Genomic DNA, 13875 nt, shown 5'->3' with positions numbered 1-13875 from the left:
CTTTACGGGACCATCGAAATAAAGTGAGACCCAGTTTTCTGACTAGCTGTGACTCTTTCTGTATCACACTCCCTAATCTTGGGCTCTCAGTTATGGATGTCTGCTGCATCACTGGGATTCAAACTCATTTCACTGGGATTCACTGGGATCTCTTACTGCAGGGGTAAACACTTGGATGCTTGCACCCCTCTGGAGCCCCTGATGTTGCTCAGATCCCTTAAATGTTTAACACATTCAACCCAATGTCAAGAAGCTCTGAGTTTGAACTGCAGTATTGGCACAAGGATGCCAAAAGCAGTCCTGTGGTCATCACTGACCAGTGATCAATGGGGTAGGGGAGGGTGATAAATTGTGCAGCAACAAATGTACTACAGTGAGTAACCGTACACATACATAGTGGAGCTATAAGTTACCTATAAGTGGCCAGTGAGTGTTAGAAGGTTGGTGTTTCTAATAAAGTGGCCAGTAAGTGATAGTAGAAGGTTGGTGTATTTAATGAAGTGGACAGTGAGTGGAATTACAAGGTATGTGTTCCTTATAAAGTGGCCAGTGAGTAGAAGAAGAGTTTCTTAAGAAGTGGCCTATGATTCTATACAAAGCTGTATAGTCATCCTCCTCTCTATGCTGTTTACACAGAAGCCAGCCTCCTCACCTCTCCTCAGACGGAAGAACTCTTTGACCTGATTGCGAGCTCTCAGAGCCGGCGGCTGGACGACCAGCGAGTGAGCGTCGGCAACCTACCAGGTCTGAGGATCACCCACAATAACCTGGGCCACCTCTGCGCTGACCCCGACCCACAAGAGCCCAGCGATGACTTCTTCAACATGCTCATCAAGTGCCAGGTGAGGGCGCCAGTGTGCAGTTTATAGCGTACAAGCTACATTCACGTTACAGGCTTAAAGTGGTACAAATCTGAAACAAATATTTTGCCTAGATGTGACACATACGTGAGTCCTGTGAACACTGATCTAATTTAACCCACATTTATGTGCTTCTAGTTTAGATTTATATGTGTGACCATGAGACCGCTGTAAAAATGGTCAGCCTTTTCCCTTCACTGCAAGTGCACAGCACTATCATCATCGTCCAGTGTGCGGATACGCTTAGAACTTAGTCATTTATATAAAAAAAAAGTTCAAATGCTGTGTGACTCAGCTAAAACCTGCAGTAGCTGCAATCATAAAGGCTAACATTTGTTCAAACTTTAGTCCATTTCAATCGAACAGTATGTCATGTAGTGTCAGAGGTAAGGTTGGACAGCATGCCTTGTGTACAACATACACAGGACAAATAAAACGTTTAGCTCACCAAATAAGTGAATGCAGTGCTCAATTTTTAGTCCATCATTCAATATATGTTAAAACAGCAATGGCTTAAGGGTCAATGTCACTGCTACTAGGAGAGAGGACCTGGTTAACATTAGCTTACCTAGCAGAATAACAGCTCTGCTCTTCACAGAACATGTTTGCTTCTGGCCAATTGAAGCACCGACACAAATTTAGACGATAATGACTCAAATTTGTTCAACTCTGTAGCCTATTAGCTGCCTCACAGTGCAGGTTTGAGTCGGACTGGCTCACTTACATTAGCCGTGTAGCTCCAGTGCAGAACTGAAGAGCCAAACTTCAGACACCAAACATGTCGTCTGATTGATTACATCTGATAAAAGCTGTGAAAACAACAAGAAATTCCCTTTAATAATTCCACCATGCTGGAACCCTGTCTCGTTGCAGTCCTCCAGAATAGACGACCAGCGCTGCTCTCCTCCCGAGGGGGGACCGCGAGCCCCCACCGTCCCGGACGAAGACTTCTTCAGCCTGATCCAGAGGGTCCAGGCCAAAAGGATGGACGAACAGCGCGTCCAGCTGCCCTCAGACAACCAGGGCGAGAGTGACCAGCAGGATAATGATGAGTCTGCTGTTGGGGATTCCAGCTAAGCATGTCCAGCTGAGGAGGGACGAAGAAAGCGAGAGAACTGAGCCTGAAACTGCAAAAGCCAGGACTGAATGACGGAGGAAGGGATTTCAATCACGACTATGTTCTCTCAAGCTGACGAGAGGAGCTCTGAAGTACGATTCGGCGAGACGGCGACGTGCGTTTGCCGACTTTAAGTGCGCACCTGGTGATCAAATAGCATTGAGTGTTAGCGTTAGCATTGAGCCTCACTGGGTGCACCATTCTAAATGCACCTTACATGACTTATTAGTCACAAACGACCAGCAGCGATTGCTCAAATGCTAAGTGATTTCATCGAACTGCCCATGCGCCATTAGCCTACTTCTGGGCTAGTATTGAAGTGGGGACTAGCTAGTGGCTAGCGGCTAACTACTGAGATCTATCCCACGTTTCTGAAACATCGCTATTGCTAAAGTCTCCAAATCTCTGATTTGGAAGTGCCACAGGACTTTTGTTGTGTTCCTCTTGCATATACTGCCTTAATTCAATTCACGGACTCCGATTGTATTCTCTAGTGCTGGATACTCTCTTCGCAAGTGTGTTTTCAAAGAAGCTTCATTTAGTTTCAGACGACAGTGTTACTATTCCAGAGGCCGTGGCATGTTCAGTCTCAGTGTTAGGTAGCTGCTATCTTTACCCCTTTTTTGAAACCAGAGTACATTTCGAACTCAGCATTGTTGTTTATTGTCCAGGGTGAGTCAAAAGTCACGGGACACCGTTTTATTTTATTGTTTATGCTGTCACAAGCCTCCACGATGCGGTGCTGAAGGTGGTGTTGCAATTTTTCTCAGCATAGACAATTTGTTTAAGATGACCCCAGAGATAAAAATCGATAATAAAATAAAAAATAAAATGAAACCTGTCCTGTGACTTTTGACTCACCCTGTATCGTTTATACGCCATCATTGTAAAAACCTCATTTGGAATAGGGCTGCTTTTTTGGCTTTCGTTTTCTTTTTTATGTTAAGGATCATGTAAAGTGTGTATTTATTGCAATGGTTAAAAAAGACTGACATTAGCAAAGACTGTGAATAATCTACAGTTTAAAATATATAGTAATTATGGCAGACAGGGCTACATAAAATGGTGCAACAAGCATGCTTGAAGAAATCTTATATAAGCTCCCACAAGAGCGACTCAGTCTAACTGCATCAATGTTGGTTCATAAGTGATGCTTTTCCAAAGTGGTCCACTAATGCAGTTGAGTAATATCGACAGGCCGCTTAACATGCTAGTTGTGATCGGTTGCTCCCATGTTTTCTGCTGTTGCTCTGATTTCAGCTCAGCCTTTGAAGGGGAATTTCACCTCTTTTTCAAATTTCTGCTAAATTGTCATTCAGAGTGGTTTGGTGTGAAATGGTTCATTGTAGAAACTCTGATTTCTTTACAGTGGTGGTGATTGGAACCAGGCGTCGCCATGACTACAACACAGATATAGACATTTTTAATCTAATTTTGTAATGTAATGTTGATGGTAAACTAGATCCGAAAAAAAAGTTTGGGACTGTTTTGTCCCACAACGGCCTGCTTGTACCAATCCGCCATGAATATGAATTAAAAGTACTTTTAATCCAAAATCTTCTCAGGCATCAGGCAGCCTATTCATAACCATTACATCTGAGGGAGCTTTTAGAGGTGGACGCCTGGTTCCTATCACAACCACTGTAAAAAGTTCTGACTCTCAAGTTTTTCACACCAAACCACTCTGAATGACTCTGTTTACACCTTAACCATTTAGTTATTATTATTAATCATTTAATGCAGAACTTTTAGAAGTTTGGTGGAAGTCCCCTTTAAGCCCAGTTCCCACTTATCTGACAGAGGCAAAACAAAGAGATTTAGTACATTGTAGATGGCAGTTCTGAAAACGGTCACTAAAACCCAGCATCCACTCTGTAACAACAGTTAAAGAGTACATTTTTTGACATACAAGATGATAAAATACACCACTGTTCAGTAAATAATTCAGTTTAGGGTTAAAATGAATCACAATAAACACTTTATTTCACCAAGAAATGTGGGCTAGGGATGCAAGCAACCACATTAAGGCCCACTACAAAGCAAAATGTTTACTTTGAAGCATTAAAGGACCCAAGGATAATCACATTTTCCCTAATTTAATCAAATTGGAGTTTAAAGCCTATTCTGAACTCAGCTTTTATGATGTCACAAAAACAAGCATATTAATATATATCCACCTATTCCGCCCACAGCAATTTAGCCACACCCATTCACATTGAAATTTCTAAGAAGTGTTTAAGCAAGTAGTTTTTTGAATGAAGTGCAATACAGGGCAGCCAATCAGAACAGAGGTAATTTACATGTTTTCCTTTTTAAAGGCACAGTCTGTTTAATTCTAAGTGATGAAGAGAAATTGTAAAATGCTTATGTAAATCAATTATGACTCTTTATGGCACATAAAACCTTATAAATGGACCTCGAGGAAAAATAAAATACAAGAGAAATGTAGGATATGGGCCCTTTAATACAAAATTCAACTCTTAAGACATTTTAAAACAGTTTTGCGTGGTGGGATGAGAGCGAACTGGGCTTTAAGCGCGTTTAAACTCCTCTGACCGCTGCACCTGGAGCAGCCCAACAGTCAGTGAGTGCACTGCCACCTTGTGTTTATGAGTGTCTGAGTCAGCTGACGTTTTTATTGGCCTCTTTTCTGGAGCAGTGTTGAAATACTTGCTCCGAGATGTAAGAGATTCAAGCACTTTTTAATGATGTAAATGCAAGAAAATTGCTGTGTAGATGTATTCATTCAGTTTTTTAGGCCTACTTTAACTGTTTAATTTGGTTTTCCCCGTAAACTGATGTTAGTGCCTAGTGTGAATATGGACAGTCATCTTTTAGTCATCGCTGCATTTTAGGCCCCAGTTAGATTCAGTGGACCTACAGAGACAGAATTATTATATATAATATTATATACACCTTAAAGGCATCCACAATTGTACACAATACTGACATATAGCAATTGAGTAAGTTTACACATTACTGATGTCCAATTAGTTTAGCTTTTAAAAAAAAAAAGAATTTAACATTTTAATGACTATATTTTACATAAGCCTGTTATGATTTAAGAGAAATATAACTGGTAACTCTTTGGCGCAGGGCAAACATAAGAAACAGCAAAGCTTTTTGCTCTTTATCTGGCTGAAGTATAAGCTGTAATTTTTTTCCCATCATTTCAACACTTAATATAACGAATATATGATACTCTAACAGGAGATTCGGTACGCTTTTGAAAGGTCACTGCCATAATGTCCATTTTTGTATTTATTTTGTTTGTGGACATGCACGTCCACTTGTTGTAATAAAACATTGATGAAACATTATTGCCTTGTGCTGTGCTATATTGGAAATTATAAAAGGGATAGTTACGGTCCTGAAATCTGATTGGCTGAGCCGCGTTCAACGCAGTTGTAAAATCCACGGCTGTGACTGCCCCACAGCAACTGAACTCTGTATGACTGCACCATGGCACGACTACAACACAGATATAGGCATTTTTTTATCTGATTTTTGTATCTAATGTTTATTGATGGTAAACTAGATCTGAAAAAAAGTCCTATTTGGGGACTATTTTGTCTCACAGTGGTCTGTATGTACCACTCCGCCATGAATATGGTTTAAAAAGTGCTTTTAGGCCATAACCGTTCATAACCATCTCATGTAAGAACTTTCTGTGATGGAACTTTTAGAGGTGGACGTCTGGTTCCTATCACCTCTGCTGTGAACAGTTCTGCAAGTTTCTCTGGAACAGAGCATTGTCCTCCTTATTCTCTCCATGTTGGCTTTCAGGGAGAGGAAGCGCTTCCCTGACCACAACAGAGAGAAGAGTCCATTGTTGGGATGACTGAGGTCTTTCACTACCCTCTTGGCTTTGGTCCCGCACCACTTGCTGTAGAAACATTGGGTGGGATTCCCTCTTAAAAATGAAACGAATGTCTTAAAGGAACTGCAGGGATGTTAAACAGTTTGTAGAGTTTAGTCTCATCACACGTATGTCAGCAGAAGTGAGCGAGACATTCAGCAGTTCTGCTGTTGCTTTATCAGCGCACTGAGCTGTACAGAGGTTAGAGCTGCTTTGCAATAACTGATAATCCTCCACGAGCCAAATAAGCCCTGAATGTCTACACTGTAATATCTCTTTCACACATACTTCTTTTCCTTCCTGTCGTCGCCTCTCCGCCTCTCACTGTCTCTCTCACATGTTCACACATACAGTACACTCCACTTTCTCTCTCTTGCACACTCAGATGCTTTATTGGTAAGACCATGTGAAGTTGCTGGGTTACTGGTACTGTCAATTTATCTGTAAAGGTACTCTATTGTACTGATACCAGTGATATTACTGGCACTATATTATCTATATATTATTAAAGAGTCTATATTACACTGGTACTCTTACAGGTGGTGTATTACAGAGATATATCATTAAAGATTCTGTATTATAATGGTACTAGTGATATGACTGGTACTATACAATTAATATAATATTAATGGTACTATATTCCGCTGGACTTGAAATGGTCATTAGTGGTGTTATTGATAAACCAAGCAGCCATTTCGAGTTCACCTCCTTGTTTCTACACTCATTGTCCATTTTATCAGCTCTGCTGACCATATAGGAGAATTTTGTAGCTGTACAGTTACAGACTGTAGTCTGTTTCTCTACATACTCTGTTATCCCCCTTTGGTGGCCAGGACCGATAGAGGACCTCCACAGAGCCAGTATTATTTGGGTGGTGGATCTTTCTCTCCACTACAGTGCCACTGATGTGGTGGTGGCATGTTCTGAGTCCAGCAGAGACACAGAGCTGTTTAAAAACTCCAGCAGCACTGCTGTGCCTGATCCACTTATACCAGCGCAACACACGCTAACACATCACCACCACATCAGTGTCACTGCAGTACTGAGAATGATCCACTAGCATATTAGTGGTACTATATTATTCTAGTATTACTAGTGATACTATATTATTCTAGCATTATATATATATGTATATATATATATGGAGGGATGTTGTGCCGTGCGGTCCGGATAACCACCCACAGCTCATTGGTATTTGCAGGTGCAAGATCTCCGGTGTGAATTCACCTCTGCACCACGTAACATAAATGCTCCACTGGGCTCATGTCGGGTGAATGTGCAGTCCACGTCATTCGTCAGACGTCTCAAGAACGCTCCTCAAACCAATTCTGGACAAGTTGGGCCTGAAGGCACAGTGCATTATTCTGCTGGAATATCCAATCTTTATGGGGGTTCATGAGTCCATGAAGGGCTGCAAATGGTCACCATGCAGTGAAATGTAGTGGTCACCAATCAATGACGTGTTTAGACAAGTTGAACCAGCCTATGCCATGAGATCACAACTCCCCACCAGTATGGAACCAGAACCAGCCTGCAGAGTGCCTTGATGACTGGGGTCAATGACTTCATTGGGTCAGCGCCACACATGAACCCTACCATCAGGCTACAACAACTGGTATTGTGACTCATCAGACCACACCACACGTTGGCGGCCGGCCACTGCGCTGTCCACTGTGGGTGGTAATGCCTTCTATGACGTATTACTGGAACACACGTGTCACCGTGAACTGAAGAATGATAAATGCCTGCACAAATTCGGAATCATCCCACTATCCTGCCTCATTGGAATTTCTATAATCACGTCGCCTTTAATGCAGGTGTGGCTGTTCCAAGCCACTGAGGTATCAGCACTTCATAATCCATTTACATACTGCTATCCCTATCCCATGTACATGTATATAATAAAGAGTCTATATTGTCTATATTATACTGTATTGATATATTACACTGTATTATACTGGTACTGTATTATCAATACACTTTTTATGTTACTATTACTGTTACTATACTATTACTATTACGCAGTGGGTAGCGCTGTCACCTCACAGCAAGTAGGGTCTGGGTTCGATTCCCCAGCCGGGTGACCAGCGTCCTTTCTGTGTGGAGTTTGCATGTTCTCCACCTGTCTGTGTGGGTCTCTTCCCAAAGTCCAAAGACATGCAGGCCAATTGGAGATGCTAAACTCCTAAATGTGTATGTCTGTGTAAATGTATGTCTTTGTATCTGTCCTGTGATGTACTGGCGACTGGCGTCCAGGGTGCCCTCCACCCAAAGACCGCTGGGATAGGCTTCCCCACCCACTATTACCCAAGAGGATATGTGGCTTAGATAAAACGTGTGTGTGTATTACTAGCATGTATATTATCAATGTATTATCAATACATCATTAATACAACTATGTTATAACGGTACTGGTACTATGTTACGAGACTAAACAACACTTTTTCAAGTTCTTGAACATAAAGAATCATCACACCCTTCTAGGTATATTTCCAGTTTAAGAAAATTCAGGGTTTTTTTCCTGAGTTGGATAGATTTGTACTTTGATGGTAAAGCAGAAAGTGCATCTCCCTTTTCCTCTGCATATTTCTCACATTTACATGCAGCTCTCTCCATCTCTCTTTCTCTAACAGTGCCAGCCTCTGACTAATCATAACGGATTCCTCCAGCACCCTCACTCCCCCCTTCACTGCTTTTCTCCCAGCATGCACTGCGACAGGCTGAGCCGTTTGGGCTCTATATAAAGGCGTGAGTGGTAGAGGGAGATTGCCGTGCAGCAGGGGTCACTCAGACTGAGAGGAAGCAGGACAGGGACAGCCTTCACTGGACACAAACCCGGCCACTCGAGAGAGAGGTCAGTATAGAGGACGCATAGAAAGAGAGAGAGAGAGAGATGGCATTAGGGGGAATGAGTAGGAATGAGCTCATGCTGAGAGAGAGAGGGAGAGAGAGAGAGAGAGAGAGAGAGAGAGAGAGAGAGAGAGAGAGAGAGAGAGAGTATATGCTACAGCCCTGAGTAGGATGAGCTTATGTTCATGTTGAATAGCTGAAGACAGACAGAAAATACATGGTGTGACATAATGCATAACATATATATTTACATACATCAGTATCAGCATTATATAATACTGTATTATATAATGCTATATACTGTATATATACAGTATATGGCATTATGCATGTACTGTGTCCGTCTACATGATTATGTACTGTGAGCAGTTTATCTGGATGGCTTGTATTTAAGTAGTTTAATAAGTCTTTTAGCTCTTGGTTTTGTTGGACACAAGGTGCTGAGCAAAGGTAAGCTCTGTGGTCTTCATGGTGTATGAGGATGAGGGTCATGCACATATACTTAGAGAGAAAACAGGGCAAATCGTTTAAGGTCATTTTCACGTCTTAGCAAATGCAGGACAGTGGTTTGGCTAGTAAATAACAGGACACAGAGTTGGACAAAGCAGTGAGACTGGGAAAAACTCAGGATGCATGAGAATGAGGGGGACAGAGAGACGCATGCCTGCTCTGTTTTGACAGCTGGGGCCGTAGCGTCACATGGACACGAGCTCCACATTCGAATGATCCGTTCCACCTTAAGTGGTGACGCGTTTACAGTTTCTAGCGGCGGCACAGAGCGGGCGCCATAATGTAAGCGCCGCGGCACTTAAGGTGGAGCGGAAAATTTGAATAAGAGGCTGGCGAACAGCTTCAGTCGCCTCGCTACACGGGTGGAGACTGGACAGAAGACCGCAGCCATGCTGCAGGAGGGCTAGCTTTGTTGGGAAACAGGGCACAGGACGCAGTGCCTGCGCTTTCCATTGACATTCTCGTCAGGGTCAGTGTGGCCATAGAAACGTCTTGTGTAAGACCGCGTATTTCTCGGACCGCCCTGTGCTGCTACCGACCCTCCAGAGACGCCTGTGGTCAGTCTAGGCCCACCAGGACGGCGATAAACGCTAATAAAGGCTGCTAAGTTCTCGTCGCTGGTTTGTAAACACAGCTTTGCCCACTTTTCCTCCTCTGACGTCACGCGCAGCGCTCTTAAAGGCGCGCAGGCACTGTTGCCACGGCAACGGATTAGCCGCTTAGCCGAATGTACACAGTTTGGAAACACTGGTCATATTTTTATTATTATTATTCACCGTTTTACTTGGTAATAACTTATATTAAATTGAAATACTTTAAATGAGACACTCAAAGGAAATTTTTGACAGTTTCTGGTAACTACAGGGAGTAAGGCTAATAAATGCTAACTATCTGAGGATTTGATATCTGGACGTTCATTTTATTAAGATTTGATTCTCAGCCCGGCTTTTTCACACACACAGCTCTGTTCTTCATTCTGGACACATCTAACCACAGATGTGGGCCACTTCTGGCAAGCATATGGCACTGCTGGCCCACTGTTGGCACTGGCTAATTGCAAGCCAGCCAAAAATGACCCACATTAAAACGTGCTTATTTGGCAAAACCAAAAGAGGCCGACATTAAAGAGTTTTAATGTCTTAAAACAGAACTGGGCCACTATTGGCAGAAATATGGCTGTACTGCCTGTCCACTGACACTGGCAAACTGCATGTGAACCAAAAGAGGCCAACATTAATGTTTTAATGTCTTAAAACAGAACTGGGCCTTCTCTGGAAGAAATTTGGCCGTGCTGCCTGTCCACTGATACTGGCAAACTGCATGTGAACCAAAAGAGGCCGACACAGAACTGGGCCACTATTGGCAGAGACATGGTGGTATACTGGCCTATGTGGTGTTTTTGTGTTAACAAACTAATAGCTAGTCCAACACGGTCTACCTCAATACTAGGAACATTATACAATACTATAGTTTGCAACGTGATTCAAATTTGGTTTAAAGTGATTTGTGAAGTAATTTTGTGTTTGCTGAACATTCAGTGGTAAGTTTATGTGCTGGTACCTGGATTCGGACAAAGTAATCACTATCATTCCACAGTGGTTTGTGGGCTGGATGAAAGTAGCAGTGTGCGCCAGAACTGGGCCATCAGTTCTTTGCTATTGGATTCTTTTCACAGCATCCTACTATCATTTTGATACCAGGACTAGCAGGTTAGCATCATTTTATGCATGTATCTGCAACAGGTATGATTATTGATGTTATAATCATTTCACATAATTGAATGATGATTGCAAACTTTTGAACAGTAGTGTGGTAGAAGAATATAGCAGGGCTGCCCAAGCTTTTTGCAATGTTTGTGGTGGGCCTAGGTCTAAACTATATACAATTAAATAGGAGGTAAGTTTAAAATGTAACTTAAAATATATTTTACAGTGTCACACTTAACTTTATTAAAAATGCTTAAAAAAAACAAATGGAAAATATTAAATAAGTGATATCCATCCATCCATCCATTCCATCCATTTTCTAAGCTGCTTCTCCGTCAGGGTCGCAGGGGGGTGCTGGAGCCTATCCCAGCAGTCTTCGGGCGGAAGGCAGGATACACCCTGGACAGGTCGCCAGTCCATTGCAGGGCAGACAGACAGACACAGACAGTCACTCACTGACTAAATAAGTGATATATAGTATAGAAATATGGCTTTCTAATGGCGTTGGGGCAGTCGTGGGCTGGAGGTTAGTGAACCCGCCCTGTGGAAGGTTGCTGGTTTGATCCCCAGCGCTGACAGTCCATGACTGAGGTGTCCTTGATCAAGACACCTAACCCACAATTGCCCACTGTGGATAGGGCTGCCCACCGTGCTGCCTTCACGGATGGGTTAAATGCGGAGGTGAAATTTCCCTGTTTGTGGGATTAAAAAGTGTCACTTCACTGAGTGAGATGGTGGGGTTTCTGGTGGGCCAAATCATATGTCTTCATTGGTCAACTTTAGTCTGCGCTCTATACTTTGGGCAGCCCTGGTGTAAAGGGTGTACGAGGGTGTCTCTTGCTCTCGTGGTGGCCATGGTATCAGTGGACAGCTGCAGGAGGTCTTTTTTTAGCTGAACTGCATGATTGAAGGAACAGTAGCAGGTGATTCACGAGGCACAGAGCTGGAACTTGAGTTGGAGAAGAGTTTTCGCTTCCCTCTATAGAAACCTCTGACACTTTCGAAGAAGGCCACAAGCATGTGTCCATGCACTCTAGAGCAGTGGTTCCCAATCCTTGTCCTGGAACACCCTGTCCACTGTCATTTAGTTGGATCAAGTACAGGAAAGCACCAAAACATGCATTCCCCAGATCCGGGTTGAAACCACTATTGGAGAACTACCACAGCTGCGTAGACTTAGATTTAAGGGGCCTATGTTCTAAATTTTTCTACCATTTTACCTTTTTTCCTTCTTTCCTTTGTTCCCCCATTTGTAAAGTTTCTGTGAGTTTCTATATCAAAAACATCCATCCATCCCATCCATCCATCCATCCATTTTCTAAGCCGCTTCTCCGTCAGGGTCAATTCAACAGTTGCAATTCATTTTCAGACCTCACTTTAGACGAGTGGTCATGAGTCCTCTTTCTGAACATCAATTCTCTTGCAGTTTTCAATATTAACCTGTATCTAACATGCTGCCCTGCCCCCTTACTTGACTCTAATGCATCTGACCCAGCCATTCAAGGACTGGTGAAGAAGTTAAATAGGTGGAGGAGCAGTGGTCAGTTGTGATTGGAACTAGACTCTGCAGGAAGGTAGATCTCCAGGATCAAGATGTGGTGGCCACAGCCTTAGACAAACTATTTCTATCACTGTACCTTAAGGCTGATTTATGACTGCGCCATTAGCAGCAGGCTCATGCACAAATAGACAGTAGGCCAACAGCTAACCAGAGAAGACTAGTTCTTACCTTTTCTGATAAGACTTTATTAGAAGACTTATTACCCACTGACTACTACCACCCCATTTCAAAAAATAAGTTGGGACGCTGTGCACAATGTAAATAAAAACAAAATGCAATGACATGCAAATAATTTTTAACCCCTTCATTGAAAATAGTACAAAGACAACATATCGCTGCTGAAGAAAACCTTGTATCTCCATTTTTGTTGTTTTTCAGTTTTTGAGATAATATGAAAAAGCCTGTTGTTCTTTACATTGTATGTACATTTCATGAAGAATGGACCAAAAGAAATGGCCCAAAATGACTAGGAAAGACATCTGGTTCCACTGACTTACATTAAAAGTAAAGTCTGTTTTTTCCTTCTCCTGTAAAGTTGCTATTTTGGAGATATGAGGTTTTTTTCTGACAGCAGCGATATCAAATGTTGAAACTGAGAAATTTGATTGTTTTTCGGAAAATACATGCCCATTTTGAAGTTGCTGTCTTTTTAGTATTTTCCTTTAAAAATACCTAATACAATGATGCATATAAATATATATCATTGCATCCTATTTTTATTTACATTCTTCACAGCGTCCCAACAACCTGAGGGTTGTACATGCAGCCTAGCTTATCAGTATCAAGTCAGAACAGTTTTCATGAACAGTGTCGTTGTGTTTTGATCCTATGCTCTTCATTGGGCCCTTTTCAGATAGCTAACTGTACGGTCTAAGCATGTGTTGGGATATGACGAGTTGAATTCCCAGCAATGCCAAAGCCATCCAGGAGTCCAGGACAGGATAACTGTCCTTGCTATTTTTGGGTGGATAGGGTGGTCCTCGTTCCTCCATCCCTCAGTGCAATGCAAGTCAAAGCAGATATGGGTTAGCTTAGCAGTTAGCCTTCTTCTCTAAGTGTCTTGAGCTGAACAATGATGTGTTAGTGGCAGTTTGAAAAGATGAAGCGCTTGCCTTCACCCCTCCAGTGTCGTAGCAGGGAGAATCTGCTGTAGATGGTTCTATATAGCATCCAAAAGGTTCTCAACAGGGGTCAAGCTTGACATCATAACAATAGACGAACCGTTTTGGGTGCTATATAGAACCCTTTTCAGAAATGTGCTACGTAGAACCATCTACCACACATCTACCACACCTGTTCAGTCATGCAAAGAATTCTTTGAGTGTTCATGGTTCTTTACGAAAGAATCCACCTTTTTGAAGAGATATAGTAAGTAGTTTTAACAAAATGTAACATCTCATCAGTTATGTAAT

The 13875-nt window shown here is 42.3% G+C and overlaps 2 protein-coding genes across 3 annotated transcripts in view; both read left to right on the top strand.

Annotated features, from left to right (window-relative positions):
- Positions 1 to 5297, top strand: part of gpsm1b (G protein signaling modulator 1b) — a 59961-nt gene extending 54664 nt beyond the window's left edge. For both annotated transcript variants that reach the window (XM_017702896.2, XM_017702895.2), the window contains exons 13-14: positions 637 to 842; positions 1734 to 5297. In XM_017702896.2, the coding sequence (XP_017558385.1) occupies positions 637 to 842; positions 1734 to 1937 (410 nt within the window). In that variant the 3' untranslated portion in view covers positions 1938 to 5297. The remainder of the gene's footprint in view (positions 1 to 636; positions 843 to 1733) is intronic.
- A 3251-nt stretch (positions 5298 to 8548) lies between these two features.
- ak1 (adenylate kinase 1) overlaps positions 8549 to 13875 on the top strand; it is an 18829-nt gene continuing 13502 nt past the window's right edge. The window contains exon 1 of the mRNA XM_017702893.2: positions 8549 to 8690. The gene's annotated coding sequence lies outside the window, so the exon portion shown is untranslated. The remainder of the gene's footprint in view (positions 8691 to 13875) is intronic.

The sequence above is a fragment of the Pygocentrus nattereri genome, chromosome 23 (assembly GCF_015220715.1).
Source record: "Pygocentrus nattereri isolate fPygNat1 chromosome 23, fPygNat1.pri, whole genome shotgun sequence".
Taxonomy (NCBI): Eukaryota; Metazoa; Chordata; class Actinopteri; order Characiformes; family Serrasalmidae; genus Pygocentrus; species Pygocentrus nattereri.
The sequence above is the reverse complement of the archived record's forward strand: the minus strand, read 5'-3'. Positions and strand labels throughout refer to the sequence as shown.